Source organism: Saimiri boliviensis, chromosome 11, assembly GCF_048565385.1.
Source record: "Saimiri boliviensis isolate mSaiBol1 chromosome 11, mSaiBol1.pri, whole genome shotgun sequence".
In the NCBI taxonomy this organism is placed as follows: Eukaryota; Metazoa; Chordata; class Mammalia; order Primates; family Cebidae; genus Saimiri; species Saimiri boliviensis.
Window position 1 is genome coordinate 15,668,161 of NC_133459.1, and position 19,268 is coordinate 15,687,428.

The 19,268-nt window shown below is 54.3% G+C and overlaps 1 protein-coding gene across 1 annotated transcript in view; it reads left to right on the top strand.

The window, feature by feature from the left end:
* PADI1 (peptidyl arginine deiminase 1) overlaps window positions 1-19,268 on the top strand; it is a 43,353-nt gene that overhangs the window by 21,012 nt on the left and 3,073 nt on the right. Inside the window, exons 3-15 of the mRNA XM_003934958.4 lie at window positions 30-102; window positions 788-849; window positions 2,189-2,306; window positions 2,406-2,531; window positions 4,979-5,151; window positions 5,257-5,360; window positions 6,420-6,543; window positions 6,930-7,037; window positions 8,983-9,134; window positions 13,765-13,909; window positions 15,045-15,138; window positions 16,115-16,194; window positions 17,063-17,188. Of these exons, the coding sequence (XP_003935007.3) occupies window positions 30-102; window positions 788-849; window positions 2,189-2,306; window positions 2,406-2,531; window positions 4,979-5,151; window positions 5,257-5,360; window positions 6,420-6,543; window positions 6,930-7,037; window positions 8,983-9,134; window positions 13,765-13,909; window positions 15,045-15,138; window positions 16,115-16,194; window positions 17,063-17,188 (1,485 nt within the window). The remainder of the gene's footprint in view (window positions 1-29; window positions 103-787; window positions 850-2,188; window positions 2,307-2,405; window positions 2,532-4,978; window positions 5,152-5,256; window positions 5,361-6,419; window positions 6,544-6,929; window positions 7,038-8,982; window positions 9,135-13,764; window positions 13,910-15,044; window positions 15,139-16,114; window positions 16,195-17,062; window positions 17,189-19,268) is intronic.

Below are 19,268 nucleotides of genomic sequence, written 5' to 3' on the forward strand. Positions count from 1 at the left end.
CCGTGTGGGCTGAGGGCTGTGTTCCACAGGTGAAGGTCTCCTACTTTGGGGAGCAGGAGGGCAGAGCCCTGGGCCACAGTGTGCTTTACCTCACTGGTGTCGGTAAGTAGCACCTCCCGGGGGCCCACATATCCCCTCGCGCCCCCCAGGTTGGCTCTTCGAGGGTCTTAGTGTGTTCCTTGGAGAGGAAGACCCATGGCTAGCTTCCTCCACTGCGGAGGGACTTGGATTCCTCAGGGACCTTCTGTCCACTCTGGATCCACAGGGCTTGAGACCCGGCAGTCCTTAGGACCACAGGGATCTAGAAACTTCACTCCCAGTGAACAACAGCCAGACCCACACTAGGCCTCCCTTATCCGGAGTCCCATGCAGACCCTCATTAGACCTCTAAGACCCAGCACGGAACTGTGGAGAGCCACGTGCCCCCTTCAGCTAGGGCCCAGGGCGATGGAAGGGCAGCCCCCAGAACCTCAGGCCATGTCCCCAGTTGCCAGAGTTTGGGGTCACCAGCATATGATCTAGAACCCCAAGGCCACCTAGAGCCAGCAGGTGGACATGAACAGGTGAGGAAGTGACTCAAGAGCCGAAGGTTTGGGTCCCTCGAACTCCCAGAACCACAGGGCAAGCCTCAAGAGCCTCCCAAGTGTTAGGTCTGGAGCCCAGGGCAGGGCAGGGCATCCTGGTCCTCATGAGCTTGGGAGGGGTCGGAGTTTACCCAGCCTGGACTTTAGGGCTGTGAGGATGGGGCTGGATGAGCCCCTGGAAGCCCCTGTCTATCCCTTTGCAGATATTTCCCTTGACGTTGACACGGGCCGCACAGGCAAGGTGGAGAGAAGCCGAGGGGACAAGGTGAGACCCTCCTGGGAATCCAGGACTGCAGGGTTGAAAGGCAAACTTGGGGTGGTCCTGAGTGGATCGTGGCCTTCCTCCAGAAGAGTGACGGATCCCCAGGGTCTGCAGTATCCAACTGTGTAGAGAACCCATCTGAGGACAGCCGTATGGGCATGAGTAGACATCAACCTACACCCTGTAACTGACATGCTGTGTGACTGCTGGAAAACAGCTTACCCTCTCTGGGTCTCTCTTGTGCCACCTTGAGATTGGAATTGATTCTTTTGCCTGCTGCCTTTTTTAATTTTGAGGGCTATGTTTGGAGCCCTAAACACTCAGGAGTGCTTCCTAAAAGGCTGTTGAGTGACTGAAAGCAAGAAGACAAGTCTTCGGGTAGAGGAGGCTATGGTGGTCAGCCCCAGGAAAAGCCTGGAGAGTAAAGAGGAGGACAGGGTGGGCTCAGGGCGTCACCCCACAGGAAGCACCTGGAAGCTGTCCTGGGAGGGGTGGAAGGTACAATTTGAAGGGAAAGGCTCCAGAGAGGCAGCCTGGATCACAAGGCTTTGAGGATAAGCTGGGCAGGGCTGCCATGGATGGCTGTGTGGGTTGCTCACTGCACAAGCGTGCTTGGGCACGGTGGCAACTATGATACAAATCATGTCTGGGGCCCTGTTGCAGAGTGCCATAAAGGCTAACAGTGGCCCTGTGCAATCCTAAGGACCTGGATTTGAAGGCCAGCTATGCCACTTGGAGCTCACCTCCCAGAACCTCCCCGCCCTCTTCTGTGAAATGGGGAAAGTGAGCCCTGCCTCATGGGTCTAGTGGGGAGGCGTGCTGGGGAGAGGGGCAACCACGGAGGAGGGAGGGCTCCAGCCGTCTTTCCTGCCCCGGCTCAGACCTCAGCTTGCAGAGCCTGCACACCTGCAGGGAGATGCCCGAGATGTCTATGGGACATGTCCCAGGAGAGGGCCGGGATGGAGAGGGTCTCCTAAAGATTCTCCAGATCCCGCCCCTCACCAAGGTCATGGCGTGCCCACCATGACTTTAGCAGAGCTAAAGCTCAGCTAGCTTTCGAAGGCCATTTCCGGGTGTGGTGACAACACCTTTGCTTCCCCAGTGTGGTGGCTGAACAGAGCCACTGTACATGGCTATACAGGTTGCTCACTGCACAAGGATGAGGTGGGTCTAGAGCCTTTCCTGGAACTCCATTCCCCAAATAATCCTTCTTAAAATCTTTAAGCAAACCCAGAGTATGGAAGTCCACAATCTAACAGGGCAGCCCACCCTGGCGATGTCTAGAACCCCTTCCTGGAGCCTCCTGGTCCCACTGATCATAAGGCATCTTGTTTTGCTACAGGCAACCTGGTGCTGGGGCCCTGAGGGCTATGGGGCTATCTTGCTGGTGAACTGTGACCGGGACAATCACAGGTCCACGGAGCCTGACCTCACCCACAGCCAGCTGAGGTCACTGGCTGGTGAGTGACCCAAGGTGTTGTCTGGGCAGTGAGGATGGGGGATGGGGCTATCCTGCTGGGGTGGAGAAAGCGCTATCTCAAGGGAGCCACTCTCTCCAGACCTGCAGGACATGTCCCCAATGGTGCTGAGCTGCAATGGCCCCGACAAGCTCTTCGACAGTCACAAGCTTGTCTTGAATGTGTCCTTTTCTGATTCCAAAAGAGTGAGGGTCTTCTGTGCTCGGGGTGAGTGGCCTGATGGGGCTTGTCCTCCCGGCTCCATCCATGTCTCTCCTCTCCTCCCCCCATCTCTCTCTCTTTGTCTCCGTCACCTTTTTGTAACTCTCATGCAGCTCACACACAACCACTCCATCAGTACAAAATACAGTCCCCAAGGAGGAGATTCAACAATGGGTTTCATTTTCCGGAGAGGGAAACGGAGGCTCTGATGCAGGAATTCACGGTGGTACAACCATCTGGGGGAGCAGGCATCCCAACCCAGGGGTCCTGGGTGCACCAAAGCTCTTCCTTACACCATTGCCCCACCCCTGTTCCCTCCTCTGGCCAATCAGTGTGGACTGAGCTGGCTGCCAAGCACCGTCCAGGAAGGGAGGGGGTGAGGACCAGCGAGGCTGAGGCCCAGGCCCTGCCGCTGCCTCCAGAACCCAACTTTGCTACCAGTTTTTATTAATCAGTCTGTGGCTTTAAAAAATATGGCCAAGGCTGGGCACGATGGCTCACATCTGTAATCCCAGCACTTTGGGAGGCCGAGGCAGGCGGATCACCTGAGGTCAGGAGTTCAAGACCAGCCTGGCCAACATAGTGAAACCCCGTCTCTATTAAAAATACAAAAATTAGGCTAGGCAGGGTGGCTCACACCTGTCATCCTAGCACTTTGGGAGGCCAAGGCGGGCAGATCACAAAGTCAGGGGTTCAAGACTAGCCTGACCCTCATGGTGAAACCCCATCTCTACTAAAAACACAAAAATTAGTTGGGCATGGTGGCGAGAGCCTATAATCCCAGCTACTCAGGAAGCTGAGGCAGGAGAATCACTTGAACCCAGGAGGCGGAGGTTGCAGTGAGCCGAGGCCACTGAACTCCAGCCTGGGCGACAGAGCAAGACTCTGTCTCAAAAAATAAATAAACAAATAAATAATAAAATAAAAATACAAAATAGCTGGGTGTGGTAACTCATGCCTGTAGTCCCAGCTACTTGGGAGGCTGAGGCAGGACAATCACTTGAACCCAGGAGGCAGACAGAGGTGGCAGTGAGCTGAGATCGCTCCACTGCACTCCAGCCTGGGCAACAGAGTTACAACTCATCTCAAAAAAAAAAAAAGAAAGGCTGGGGACAGTGGCTTATGCCTGTAATTTCAGCACTTTGGGAGACCAAGGCAGGAGGATCATTTGAGCCCAAGAGTTTGAGACCACCTTGGGCAACATGGCAAAACCTTGTCTCTACAGAACATACAAAAAAATTAGCCTGTAGTCCCAGCTACTCTGGAGGCTGAAGTGGGAGGATCGCTTGAGCTGGGGAAGTCAAGCCTGCAGGGAGCCATGTTCGTGCCACTGCACTCCAGCCTGGGAGGCAGAGTGAGACCCCGTCTCAAATAAATAAAAAAGTGAAATAAAATAATAAAAAACCTACCACTCCTTAACCCTGAGTGCTCTTCCTTCTTTCTACAAACGGCAACAGGCGTCTCCTTCCCCTTCCTGTTTCCCCTTCACCCTGCTCTGTTCAAACTGACCCAGAACTTGTTATTCCAGCTAAATGAGCTCGGCAGGAGCCAGAATGTTCCCTCCCACGCACCAGTGGTGGGCGTTTAGGCAGAGGACTCAGCTTAAAAGCACTTAGTGTGACACCAGGACGTGAGCAAAGTCTCCACAAGTGAATGGACCGCCTCTCCCGCTGTGTGCAGCCACTGCTCAGCTTTCTGCATCTATGGAATTCCCTATCTGCACATTTCATATATATGGAACCACACTCTATGGTTTTTAGTTAGCAGAATGTCTTCAGTGTTCATCCATGGTGACATGAATCAATGCTTCATTACTTTTCTTATGTTTTAGAGACAGGATCTCACTGTTGCCCAGGCTGGTGTGTAGTGATACTATCACAGCTCTCTGCAGCCTTGAACTCCTGGGCTCAAGCGATACTCCCATCTCAGCCTCCCCAGTAGCTGGGACTACAGACATGTGTCACCGTGCCTGGCTATTTTTCGACATTTTCTGTAAAGATGGGGTCTTGCTATGATGCCCAGGCTGGTCTCAAGCGATCCTCCCGCCTTAGCCTCCCAAAGTGCTGGGATTACAGACATGAGCCACTATACCTGGCTGGTCATTACTGCTTATAAATTAAAAGTATTCCATCTTATGAATATATCACATTTTGCACATTTTGCATATCTATGCATGGGTAGCTTTCACCTTTTATGCCAGGTGCTTTTATCTCGTTATTTGGTTTAAAGTTTATATTGGTTTCACGAGAAATGTAGTGTTAGGCATTTTACAGATGAGAAACTGAGGCTCAGAGAGGTTGAGTCACGGAGCCAAGGCCACGCAGCTTGCACGTGGCAGAGCTGGAGGGGAACCCAAGCGGCTCTAACCACAAAGGGGGCTGTGTCCTGGATTCCTGGGCTTGCGGCCCCTCACCCCTGTCTCCACGCTGGCCCCTGACTCTCGTTCTTTCTAGGTGGGAATTCTCTCTCCGACTACAAGCAGGTGCTGGGGCCCCAGTGTCGGTCCTACCAAGTTGAGCGGCAGCCAGGGGAGCAGGAGATCAGGTTCTACGTGGAGGGGCTGACCTTCCCCGACGACGACTTCCCGGGGCTGGTTTCCCTCAGTGTCAACCTGGTGGATGCGGGGGTGTGTACAGCACTGGATGGTGGGCGTGGGGGCTGGGGGGCTTGCTGGGGCTTGGGCAGGTTAGGGGTCCCTGCAGGGCTCACCGAGTCCTCATTCTCCCCTTAGGCCCTGCTCGAGGTGACCCTCTTCACAGACACTGTGGCCTTCCGCATGGCCCCCTGGATCATGACGCCGAACACTCAGCCTCCCCAGGAGCTGTATGTGTGCAGGTGAGGCTCCCTTCCCCAGCGCTCCCTGAGTCTGGAGTGCAGAGGCAGGACAGAAGCTGTGTCAGGGCTGCACCCTTCACTCAGACCAATGGATTCATGGTGGGCACCCTTCGGGCAGAGCGGGTGGCAGGACAGCCAAAGGTAGGCTGGGCCCACCCTGCCCCACCCTGCCCCACCCTGCCCCACCCTGCCCCACCCTGCCCCACCCTGCCCCGTGCAGCGAAGACCCCACCCAGGTCATTAGCTCAAGCTCCGGCCGCCCCTGCCCCTGTCCCGTCCTCTTCCTGCAGCCCCGGAGCATCTCTGAGTTAGTCTGGGCAGCAGGGCCAACAGGTTGCTGGTGGCCATAGGAGACCTACCCTCGCTGTGACACAAGTACGATCCCTGCTGAGGACATGGGAACCCATATCCGGGGCCCACGGCAAGCCCCATCTCACCCAGCTCGCTGGTCCTTCTGCCATCTCTCAGAATTCGCATCATGCCCTTGAGGGGAGGATCAGCCTCGATTGGCAAAGCCCTGCCAGGCCTCTTTGCCAGAGGTCAGAGCACTGGAAAAAGCCACAGTTGAGCTGGACAGAAGTTAAAAGGCTGGGAAGGGTGTGGTCGAACAGGTTTGCTCTGCTTCCCTGGGTCTAGGTGTGTACAGGTATTAACAAGAAGCTCTCCTCCTGCCTGCTAACCCTCCCCTGACCCCTCGGCATAGGCCAATTGGGTGGAACAGGAGCACACAGGGCTACCTGCTCCTCACTGCTACCTTAACCCTTAAGATTCAGCCCCAGGTCACCTCCCGGGCTACTCTCCTGACTCCCTGTGCTGGGTCAGGCGCCCTGCCTCTGGGCTCCCCAGCCTGCGCTTAACGCCTCACCTTGCACCTGCCACCTGATGTGATCTGCAGACTTTATCCATCTTCCCCATGGGCCTATGAGCCTCTCAAGGTCATGGTCTGGAACCCCTGTTCCCCAGAGGCTACACAGGCCCAGCACAGACTGAAGAAGGCCACCCACACCTCAGCCACAGTCGGGGGTCTTTAGCACGCTCCCCTCTCACTGTCTTTTACAGTGTGCTGGACGAGCACGGCTCCAATGAGAAATTTCTGGAGGACATGTCTTACCTGACGGTGAAAGCCAGCTGCAAGCTGGTCATCTGCCCTCGGGTTGAAAATCGAAATGACCGCTGGATCCAGGTGGGAGCGGAAGCTGACTCCAGAAGAGAGTTGGGGCAGCCCGGGAGGCCTGCAGCCTGGCTTGGGGAAAGGGAAGCCGCACGGGCTCCTGCTTGGACCTCAGTGTGGCTGGAGAAGCCAGGGCAGCCGGGGCCAGGCCTCTGGGGCGACGGCTCTTCTGCTCCTGCATCAGCCCCAACCCCACTGCTTCCCTCCACATGCTCTGGTCCCAGACGAGAGTCCTCTCCTGGCTTGGGTCCTAAGAGGGCTCACTTCTACCTCTGCCCCGTCGCCAGGTCTTAGGGAAGACATGCTGCCCTGCGCTGCCCCAGGCCTGGTGGGGCTCACCCTGCTCCGTAAACCACCCGAAAAAGGTCACAGTCACTTTTTCATGTCTCCCCTCCCAGGATGAGATGGAGTTTGGCTACATCGAGGCCCCTCACAAATCCTTCCCCGTGGTCTTTGACTCCCCCCGGAACAGAGGTCTGAGGGATTTCCCCTATAAGAGGATCCTGGTATGTGGTGACAGGCAGAGTGCGGAAACCCTGGGTGGGTCCTCCTGGGGGGGCAATAGTGAAGTCTCCTCTCGGCCTGGTCCTGTAGGGACCAGAGAACAGGAAGAGGGGGCAGATGGATACAGGACGCGGGATATCAGCAAACTGGGGAACCAGTGGAGAGGTTGGGCAAGAGATGGAAACGATATGCAAATCGCATGCAAATAGGCAGCATTCTGATTGTTCCTGTGTTGGGGAAATTCGCATTGTGGTCAGCTCTAGAGGACACCAAACTGCCTTTTGGAGGGAATGCACCCTTAGCGAGCCTGCCTAGCTGCTGTTCTTAAGAGCTAGGGCCTCTCTTTAGGTGTCAAATGTTTTCTGAACACCTGCTATGTGCCAGACACTGGGCTACCTCCTGTGTGCAAGATGGCAACCACAGCACCCACCATTACGTATTGCGTTCCAGGCGCTGTTTCTTAGTTTTCCATGGCTTACCTCATTTATTCCGTAGGGCACGCCTATGAATAAGTGCTTTCATTATTCCCTTCATGGATGAAGAAATCAAGGCTCAGGGAGGTTAAGCAACTTGCCCAAGGCCATGCAGCAAGTTAATGGGGGCACCAAGATGCAAAGCTAAAGGGGCTGTCCCTAAAGTCCGGCACTCAGCCTTGAGGCTGCGCTACCCCTCGAGGTGAGCCCACAGTCTCTGCCTGTTTCCCGGCTCCCACTCGCCCACTGCTGGGACAGTGCTGGTCCAGCTGGGAGCTGTGATGGGGTGCAGTCTGTGGGCACACACAGCAGGGACATTCATCCCAGCCTGGAGGGATCAGGTGACAATGAACCCTGCAGGCGAGTGCACCCACTAAGGCCAGCGTGCTGGCGGGGGATCCACCTGCCCTGCCCCAGGCTTGGCCTACAGGAGCTGGCGGAGTTTTTTACTGATTTCATCTCTTGTCTTTTTTTTTTTTTTTTTTTCTTTTTTTGAGACCAAGTCTTGCTCTGTTGCCCAGGCTGGAGTGCAGTGGCATGAATTTGGCTCACTGCAACCTCCGCCTCCTGGGTTCAAGCAATTCTCCTGCCTCAGCCTCCTAAGTAGCTGGGACTACAGGTGCGTGTCACCATGCCCTGCTGATTTTTGTATTTTTAGTAGAAACAGGGTTTCACCATGTTGGCCAGGATGGTCTTGATCTCCTGACCTTGTGATCCGCCTGCCTCTGCCTCCCAAAGTGCTGGGATGACGGGGGTGAGCCACCGCCCCTGGCCCTGCTCTCATCTTAATCATTTTCATTTTCTACTTTCTTTGTGTTTAGTTTGCTGTTCCTTTTCTAGTTTGAAATGGAAACTAAGATTTTTCAGCCTTTTCTCTTCCCAAAAAAATACCTGTGTTTTTTATTTTATTTTATGAGACAGGGTCTTTCTCTGTCACCCAGGCTGGAGTGCAGTCATACGATTCTAGCTCACTGCAGCCTCAACCTCCTGGGCTTAAGCCATCGTCCCACTTCAGCCTCCTGAGGAGCTGGGTCCACAGGTGTGCGCCACCATGCTTGGTCTAGACATGTGTCTAGAGCTCTGGAACTCCCTAGCCGTGTGCCTCACCATCCTCCCATGCCTTTTACTGTACTGTTAAAAGACAGTAGATTTTCATGAACTTTCACTTTAAAATCTTGTCTAATCTCCACTTTGATTTCTTCTTTGATCCCTGGATTCTTTAGGTGTGTATTGCTTAATTCTCAAACATTTGCGGGAATTTCTAGTTATCTTTTGGTTATTGATTTGACTTTAACTGCATGGTTCTCGGAGCCCGGGGGGATTTGTAAACAGTGGATAGAGGTCGTTTTTCAGGCACCAAGAGCCAGGGACTGGGAGTCCCTCAGCATCTTCCCCCTGCTCTAAGAACCATCTTGTCCTGGCCTCACTGACCTCTCCTTCTTCGGGTGGGGGGGTCTCGCTGCTCCTTCCATAGGGTCCTGACTTTGGATACGTGACCCGGGAGATCCCATCTGCTGCTCCCTCCAGCCTTGACTCCTTTGGCAACCTGGACGTCAGCCCGCCTGTCACGGTGGGCGGCATGGAGTACCCCCTGGGCCGGATCCTCATCGGGAGCAGCTTCCCCAAGTGAGGGAGCAGGGAGCAGGGAGTGGGGGGGAGGGGGGCATGAGGGGTCAGCAGCATCCACCCTCCTGTGCCCCCATCACAAACACAATTCCCCAGTCTGAGAAGTGGTCTTAACTTCCTGCGTGAAATCCTAGAATCAAAGACTTGGTGACCTAGTATCTCAGATATAAAAGATCACAGAATCTTAGGAGGAAACTCAGACATTTGGGGCCTGCCATCTTTGGCTTACTTCATTTTATGAGCTTAATGAGTCACCAACATTAAATAGATATATCAGGGGACCTCCCACAAAAAGCCAGGTTTCTGGCTGCTCATGAAAAATTGGAGAAGCTGGGGACGTGAGACACCATCCAGCACAGAGACAGAGGACTAGACTCACTGACTGCTCCCATTAGGAAGTCAGAATAGCATCTGTCCTAACCATGGCTTAAAAGGGCCCTGAGGTCACGAAGTGCCCAGGGCAGGTGGCTGCAGGTGAGCAAGTGATTGGCCAGGATACCCTCACAACAGAGGCGCGTTGGGGGATCTCAACCTGGACAGGGGTGATGAGGCAGGAAATAAAGTATTTAGGTTTTAGCGCTCAAACAGGTGACAGGGCCTGCCGAGTCCTCTGAATGGATCCACATACTCCCTGCAGGTAACCGCAGAGTAGGGGGTAAAGTGCAGGGTCCTGGTGGGTGCCCCTGCTTCCTCCCTGGAGATGACACCCACTGCAAACCCTGCAGATCACCTTCCTATTTGTGGGGTTTTTGCATGGCAGGGGTGCCCCCATTTGCCCCCCAAGCCCTGGCTGACCATCTGGTCTCCAGCCCAGAGGAGCAGGGCAGTGTTGAGAAGGTCACAGCCTCACATGGTGAACCTGGCAGCCTCAGGGCTCTGGATCAGGTGAGGCGAGGCTTCCTGGCACCTACCCAAGCATGTAACTGGGTGCCCAGGCTGGATGCCTGGGGCTGAGGCTGGCCAGGATGAGAGGTATATGCTTACCCTGTTGGTGATTCATGCCCAGACACTATTGTGTGGGCTGTTCTGCCCACACCCTTGCGGGCAGAAGCGCCTTGAGGCCTCAGGACAGTTTCTAACTCAGGGAGGGACCCATGAGGAAGGAGATAGCAGGCTTTGGAATCAGATGGACTTGGGTTCGAGTCCTGGCCCTGCCACTTGCCAGCCATATGATTTAGGCTGTGTCCCCTAAACCAGTGTTTACCACAGTGCCTGGCATGTCATAGGAGCTCAATTAATTCATATAAAAAAAAATTTTGTGTGCCAAGCACAGTTAAAGGTACTGGGGATACATCAGTGAACAAAACAGATGCATTTTAAATGAGCAAATTATTTTATACTCCGTGCCTCCATTTCCTTATCTTTAAAATGGGCCTGATAAACACCACAGTCCCAGCTATAGAATCAGCATTACTGAGGATAAAGAATTTGTGTCAACCACCTCTTGAATGTTTAGGTATTTTTCAGTCAGCCCCAGTAACGGGGCTGTTTCAAAGCAGGTTGGAACTAATTGACCACCTACTCCCTACTGTGTGTCACACCCATAGTGCTTTCCCCAGGCTACCTCATTTAATTTCTACAACGACCGTGTGAGGCTGAGACCATCATTATGGATACGGAAGCTGAGCTTAGAAAAGTTAAGTTATGTGCTTTCTTTCATACATTCATTGACCAATTCAGCAAATATTTATGGAGACTTCCGATATGCCAAGCCCAAGATTCAATGCTGAGGCTACAGACATGGCTGGGAAGCTAGCCCTTGAGATTTATAGTCTAATGAGGGAGAAAGGCAAGCAATGGATCAGAGAGGGGATCACATATAAACCCACTTGCGGTGTCTCAGAAGGCTTCCTAGGGGCAGCAATGATATTGACGTGTAACGATAAAGGGGAAACAGACTTCAGGGTAATGAAAGAAGCGAAGTAGGCCGGGTGTGATAGGCTTATGCCTATCATGCCAGCACTTTGGGAGGCCGAGGTGGGAGGATCACCCAGGGCCAGGAGTTTGAGACCAGCCTGCCCAACATAGTGAAACCTCGTCTCTACTAAAAATACAAAAATTAGCTGGGCGTGGTGGTGCATGCCTGTGATCCCAGCTACTAGGGAGGCTGATGCAGGAGAATTGCTTGAACCCGGGAGGTGGAAGTTGCGTTGAGCTGAGATCATGCCACTGCACTCCAGCCTGGGCAAGAGAGCAAGACTCCCGTCTAAATAAATAGAGGAAACAAAGCACCATGGAGTGGACCAGTGTTGCAGACAGAGGGAACCACATAGGCAGAAGCCCGGAAGCCAGAGAAGGTACAGCTCAAAGGAAGAACGGAAAGAACTTGGTATGAGTGGCATGTAGGAGGGCAGGGACGGACTGGTAGGACCTCAGGCAGGAGCGGGCTCGGTAGGTCCAGCTGGGGAAAGGGTTGAGATGCCTCACGGGGCGGTTCTGTCCTCCAGGATTCCTGGGACCCAGGCTCAGGGGCAAAGAGCTCAGAGAATGCAGGCTCAGGAAGGGGAAGGGGCTCCTTCGTGTTCTCCAAGGACTTCGCTCCCTTCTGCGTCCCAGGCTCCTGCCCCAGTCTCTACAGCACACTGCAACACTTGTACCTGTCTGTTCCCACAGGCCTCACTAGCCAGTGAGCCAAGCCAGGAACCTCCTCTCAAGGGTGCAGGGTTCTTTTCTGGGAGCTCCCAGGCACGGAACAAGGACCCCAGATGGGAACATGAGGGGTCTCCAGTGTGGACCTGGCCCCATTCCACTGGCTGTTGGATTGAAAACCAGGAATGAGGCCCTTGGTGGACAGACGGGACCTGAGATTCGAAAAGGGTTAGCTGCGTGCTGAGGACCACATGGTTAGCATACAAGTTAGCAGTGTGGTCAGAACGCAGGTCTCCTTCTACTTGGGCCCCACACTAAAATTTAGCACCTCAGGTTGCTGTCCTGTGACCCTGCTTTGGCTTCTGACCTTAGCAACGGACAAAACAACCAAACATTCTAGTAGAGAGAAACAGACAATCAGTGAACAAAACAAATAAGCACATCCTATCACATGTACAAATATAGTATGAAGGCACGAACAAATGCATGTAACTTTACTTTTCTGGGCCTCAATTTCCTCATCTGTAAAATGGGGACAGTAATAGTCCTAACCCCAAAGGGCAGCTATAAGGATTAAATGAGGTCTCTTGGGCAAGGCATGGGTGGATCACCTGAAGTCAGGAGTTCGAGACCAGCCTGACCAACATGGCGAAACCTCATCTCTACTAAAAAACACAAAAATTAGCTGGGCGTGGTGGCAGGCGCCTGTAATCCCAGATACATGGGAAGCTGAGGCAGGAGAATGGCTTGAACTGAGGAGGCGGGGGTTTCCATGAGCCAAGGTTGTGCCATTACACTCTAGCCTGGGAAACAGAGCAAGACTCCATCTCAAAAAAAGAGATAAATAAATAAATGAGGTGGCTTGGGTAAAGCATGTGTGTGGCACATGTCAGTGAATATTTGTCTCAGCGAGGCTGATGTTGAAACAAAGCCTTGAAGGAAAAGAGGTAGTAAGGCCGGGCACGGTGGTCCACACTTGTAGGCCCAGTGCTGTGGGAGGCCGAGGTGGGTGGGCTGCTTGAATCCAGGGGTTTAAGACTAGCCTGGGTGACATGGTGAAACCCCATCTTTACAAAAAATACAAATATTAGCCGTGTGTGGTGGCACATACCTGCAGTCCCTGCTACTTGGGAGGCTGAGGTGAGAGGATTGCGTGAGGCTGCACGTTGAGGCTGCTGCAAGCCATGATTGCAACACTCTTCTCCAGCCTGGGCGACAGAGTGAGACCCTGTCTCAAAAAAAATAAAAAAAGCAAGCAAGAAAAAAAGACGCATTTAAAGATGTGGCTATTTAGAATATTCCAATATTCCAGGGAGTAGAAACAGCCCATCCAGGCTGGGTGCAGTGGCTCACGCCTGTAATCCCAGCACTTTGGGAGGCCCAGGCGGGTGGATCACGAGGTCAGGAGATCAAGACCATCCTGGCCAACATGGTGAAACCCCGTCTCTACTAATACACAAAAAATTGGCCAGGCATGGTGTCACACGGCTGTAGTCCCAGCTACTTGGGAGGCTGAGGCAGGAGAATCGTTTGAACCCGGTAGGTGGAGGTTGCAGTGAGCCGAGATGGCCCCAGTGCACTCCAGCCTGGTGACAGAGCAAGACTCTGTCTCAAAAAACAAAAAATAAAGAAAAGGAACAGCCCGTGCGAAGGCCCTGAGGCAGGAGCAGGCTGGAGACAGAACAGCAGGGAGGCCGGTGGGTCTGGAGCCAGGTGAGCAAGGAGGGGAACAAGGGGGAGTGAGGCCAGAGAGCGCGCTTCAGATGTAACCAGGAGCTGGTATTTGTAAGTAGATGATAGGGTCATCAGGAGGATTAAACAAGACACTTAGTGCGAGGACCCTAAGGCCGGCACACAGTAGGTGCTCAACAAATGCACAATCCATTCTCTGCTGTCTTGGCTTCCCCAACCTCTGCGCCCCACATTTAAAGTGTTCTTTGGGCAATTCCGCCCCCCGGTGGCAGATCTGATGATGACTCAGAGGCGAGGTCTGATGCCTCCCAGGCACAAGGTGACTGCCCGCACTCTCCCTCCTGGCCAGGTCCGGCGGGCGGCAGATGGCCAGGGTGGTGCGGAACTTCCTGAAGGCGCAGCAGGTGCAGGCACCCGTGGAGCTCTACTCGGACTGGCTCGCCGTGGGCCACGTGGACGAGTTCCTGACCTTTGTGCCTACTTCTGACCAAAAGGTGTGTCCCCTCCCTCCCCGCCTGTGCCCCGGTCTGACCTGAGGGGATGAGTCAGGGCAAAGCCATCTGAAACCAGCGCAACCCTGTGTCCTGAGTAAGCTCTGGATCGGGACATCCTCGGGCTCAGGGCACCCTGACACCCTCATCCTCACACTTCCTGGACCCAAATCCCTTAGCCAAGAGCCAGGAATGATATCGATAATAATTGGTAATATTTACTGAGCACCTACTATGTGCCAAATACTCATGTTTTAATTTATTTAATCCTCCACAAGCCCATCAATTATGGGTGCGATTATTATTGCCCCGTTTTACAGGTGAGGAAATGGAGGCTCAGAAGGGCCATTAACCCATCCAGGCTCACCCAGCCTACAGGTGTCAGGATAGGATTTTAATCCGGCTTCTGGGCCTCTACAGTAAGCCTTGCTGAGGTGGCTGGGGAAGGCATGGCCAGGGAGCCAGCGGCCTTGAAGGGGAGGCCTCCCAGTGACCAGAGGTAACAGCCCAGTGTGGCTCTGCTAGGGACAGCTCTGACAGCAAAGGAGGAGACATTTGAATTGGGTTTTTTTTGTTTGTTTGTGTTTTTGAGACAGAGTCTTGCTCTGTCACCCAGGCTGGAGTGCAATAGAGCCATCTTGGCTCACTGCAACCTCTGCCTGCTAGGTTCAAGCGATTCTCCTGCCTCAGCCTCCCAAGTAGCTGGGATTACAGGTGCCGGCCACCATGCCTGGCTAATTTTTTGTATTTTTAGTAGAGACAGGGTTTTGTCATGTTGGCCAGGCTGGTCTCAAACTCCTGACCTCAGGTGATCCACCCACCTCAGCCTCCCAAAGTACTGGGATTACAGGCGCGAACCACCGCACTCTGGCCCTGAATTGGGCCTTGAAGGACGAAACCAGAATGCCCTGGTGGGCAAAACGCGAAGGGCCTCCAGGGAGGGAGAAGAGCGCAGACAGAGTCCTGGAGGTGGGAACCAGCCCGGAGGCCCGGGAGAGTTGCAGACAGTGCTTTGTGGCTGGCGTGCAGATTGACTGGGAGGGGGAGTCCCAAGCACTGTCAGGCCCTGCTGAGTCTGGGATGTCCTGTGTCTAGGGGGAGCCTGTCCACTGAGCCCTTGTCCCTCCCTCTGTGTCAGGGCTTCCGGCTGCTCCTGGCCAGCCCCAGAGCTTGCCTCAAACTTTTCCAAGAGAAGAGGGAAGAGGGCTACGGGGAGGCGGCCCAGTTTGATGGTGAGTGCCAATGACCCGGTCACCCTGGGGGACCCTGCCCTTTCATCACCAGCTCTGGGTCCAGCCCCTGCTCCTGCAGATCTCTCAGCTGAGCTCAGAGCCTGACACCCACTCTCCCTTTCTTGGGTCCCCAGGTCATCTGCTGGGTGGGGAAGTACCTGGGCCACACTCCAGGAGAGGAAAGGCACAGGAAGCCTGAGTGCCCCGGGTGCCAGTCTATGCCAGGCCTGTTCTTGTTTTCCCTCCCATCTGATCTCTCCTCCCCCTTCCTTATCCCTGTTCACAGGAGTGGAAACTGAGGCTCAGAGAGGAGAATTGGCTTGGCCAGGGCTGTGCAGCCAGGGAGCAGCAGGGCTGGGGGCTCGAGAGAGGAAGGAGGAGAAGCCAGGCTTGGTCAGGGTCCCTCTGCAGAGCTCCCTGCAGGAGCTGAAGACCCTCTAGGGCTCGGCGGCCCACCTCCCCTCCTTACCACAGCCTCCGTGTTCTCAGCTGGGGAACGGAGCATTGGAACGGGGGTGGTGTTGCCGTCCGCAAGGATAGCCGTGGGTGAAAATCCTGGTCTCACCACTTGCTGGCTGTGGTATCAAGGGTGTGTTCTGAACCTCTCAGTGCCTCAGTTTCCTCTTCTCTTCGTTGGAGGGGATAATTAATGCCTCCTATAATTGCTATAAAGATTAATAATAAATTAAGTAGGATGCCCAGAGTGTGGTGGACGTTCAATAATGGTAGCTGTACCATAATTATTAGGCTCCTGGTCTAGAGTCACTTCCTTAGGGGTTTCTCATCCATCACCAGGTTTCCTTGCAGCCAGGGCCTGGTCCCATCAGGGTTCTCAGTCCCTAGCTTTCTCTATCCTGGCTTCTGACCCTGGCACTGAGGTAGGAGAGAAATCCTGGCCTGGATTCTGTAGCCCCAGGCCCAAGAGGGCCTCCAGGCAGTGGTCCCTGAGCTAGGTACTGGCTTTGTCTTCTTGCAGGGTTAAAGTACAAGGCAAAAAGAAGCATTAATGAGATGCTGGCGGACGGACGCCTCCAGAGAGACAGTCTTCATGCGCAGGTGAGGGGCAGGACCACCGGCTGCTCTGAGAGATCCTTTCCCTTCCACGGAGAAGCAGCCCCAGGGACTGCTGGGGTGGGTGGCGGGCTGGGGAGGTGGGGGATTCGGCTCTGGAGCTCTGATGGTCCTGGGGGCTGCTGGGGCCCGTGGGTAGGATAGAGCCTCTGCCTTCAGAAACCCACAGTCTAATGGAAGAGACAGAGCTATGCCCTCAGGGAGCTCCCAGCCCAGTGAGGGAGACCTGGCTCTGCTCTGGGGCAATGACCTATTTCCATGGAGGCAAATCTGAGTTCTCATCTGAGAAGTCTGGTGAAGTGAGAGAGATGTGATGGGGAGATGGGACCTTGCGGGGCCCAGAGGTGGGGTAGGGAAGAGTCAGGGGGACTCAGAACAACAGTGGAAACACGAGGTCAGGAAAGGCAGGGCCTGCCCTAAGGATGGAAAGCGCCTGCCCCACGCAGGGTGAAGGGGCTAGCACAGCGTCGGTGCTTTGTAAAGGGAGGAGGCCCCTTACCCCTCCCCAGCGGTGCCCACACTTTCTCCTAAGCTGCTGAGAAGGGACAGGAGCATCAGCCACGCTGTGGGCGTGGCTGAGTCAGTGTGTTGTACTGACAAGGACGTCTGAAACCAGAAACTGCCTGGGTTTGAACCCCAGCTCTGCCACTTCCTAGCCATGCACATTTGGGCAGGTTGCCTGAGCCTCAGTTTCCCCCAGATAGCAATGGCTTCTATTGCAGAAAGCTGTTGTGAGGTTTCAAGGAGCTAGAAGGCCCAGAGGGCTTTACACAGTAGGCCCGGCGCACAGTAGGTGCTTGGCCAGCGTTTTGTTCTTCCTGGTCCCGGGTTGCCCAGCTGCCTCCTTCCCCAGAGATGCATTGACTGGAACCGTGACGTGCTGAAGCGGGAGCTGGGCCTGGCGGAGAGCGACATCGTGGACATTCCCCAGCTCTTCTTCCGGAACGGCTCGTATGCGGAAGCCTTCTTCCCAGACATGGTGAGAGCCCCAGACAGGGTCCTGCGGGGGGGTGTCTGCTGGGGTCTGAGAAGAAGCGGCCCCTGGCCTGGGGCAGGTGGGTGCAGAGGCTGGAGGGTCCCGCGGACCTCTCCAGGGTCTGTTTTTGTGCATATAGAGAACATTTCCATCAGTGGCTCTCAACCAGGGCAGTTTTGTGCCCAGGGGATTTTTATTGCCACAATGAGGTGGGTGCCCCTGGCATCTGGTGGGTGGAAGACAGGGATTTCACTAAACAACCTACAGGGCATAGGACGTCCCACCACAAAGTGCTTTTTTTTCCTCTCTCCCAGATGGAAAAAGAAAGCGTGGTTTGCTTCCAATGTTTCAGGCTTCGGGCTCTGGGTCTCAGCTGCCTGTCATATTCCCCACCACGGCCCCTCATCTGCTGCTCCCCAGTGGGGGGTCCTGTGTCAGGCAGGCGGGGCGGGCCGTGGCCCCACTGACTCTCATTAACGGGGCAGCTGACAAGGAGATGAGCAGATGTGATCTCACCTGGGAGGGGCCTGAACGATGGTATCAGGGCAGGCCTGGCCCAAGTGCCCATTAACCTCTTGGGAAAGGATGTTGGGGTGTTGGCGGCTGGGAGGGGTAGTCCCCCAGGATGAGGACAGACTTTCTTTCTTCAGACTGTAGGCTTTGTCTTGGATTCCTCTCATGGGACAAGCTGAGGGTTGGAAGGACATGTTGGGATCAGGATACAGTTTGCAGGAGGTCGGGAGGACCCGTGTGCGTTCATGATCCTCAAGGTGGGATTCCAGCTTCTAGGTCCTGGCAGAGACCCCCAGGCAGGATTTCTCGACTCTGTAGCTCTATTGCTGTTTGAGGCTGAATAAGCCTTTGCTGTAGATGCTGGGCTGTGCCTCACAGGATGTCTGGTGGCCTCCCTGGTCTACACCCGCTAGATACCAGTAGCACCCGCCTAGTTGTGACAACCAAAAATGTCCTCGTGGACAAAATCTGCCCTGATTGAGAACTGCTGCTTGAAGGCAGTGCTGTCTGTTAGAACATTCTGTGATGACGATAATGTTCTATGTCTGCATGTCCAGTAGCCACTCAGCTACACGTGGCTTTGGAGCACTTGAAATGTGGCTAGTGTTGGTGAAGAAGAGAAATTGTAACTTTATGGCTGGACGTGGTGGCTCACGCCTGTAATCCCAACACTTTGGGAGGCTGAGGTGGGTGGATCATGAGGTCAAGAGGTTGAGACCATCCTGGCCAACATGGTGAAATCCTGTCTCTACTAAAAACACAAAAATTAGCTGGGCGTGGCGGTGCACACCTGTAGTACCAGGTACTCGGGAGGCTGAGGCAGGAGAATTGGTTGAACCTGGGAGGTGGAGGTTGCAGGGTTGCAGTGAGCAGAGATGGTGCCACTGCACTCCAGCCTGGTGTCAGAACAAAACTCTGTCTCAAAAAAAAAAAAAAAAAAAAAAAAAAAAAAAAAAAAAAGAAAAGAAAAAAGAAAAGAAAAAGAAAAAGAAAAGAAATCATAACTTTATGCAAGTTTAATTTTAATTTAAACAACCGCATGTGTCCGGTGGCTGCTGTGGTGGACGGCAAAGCGCTAAGGGGCTGTTAGGCTCTGGTTCTGGCTGAGGGGCGGGGGAGGGCCTAGGCTGGAGCCCATGACCCCTTGGTCACCTTCCTCCGGCTGTGGCCTGGCCTCTGCCTGCTGGAAGCCCCCTGCCTGTTGGTCACCCTGTGGGGATTCCCCAGCTTCAGTCCAGGCTCCGTGGAAAGAACCCAGGTTGTCTTCACTGGAGGGTCCCATAGGAAACACCCAGCAAACCCCCTTGGTTTGTCAGATGGAGAAACTGAGGCTTAGAAGGAGAGTAGGTCATTTGTCTGAGGTCGCACAGCCCCCAATCCCATGACTCTTCACTCAGGAAGAAGCAGAGGTCTGGCTGACCCTGGTCCTGGCTCCTTGCTCCTCTTTCTGCCCTTTGCCCCCTGAATGCCTAACCTCACTCGCCCCAGCATGTTCTGGCCCATTAATGGGCAAAGAGGTAGTTCAGGGCCAAGGCCAGGGGACTGACCTCACGGGACCCTCCAGCTTTGT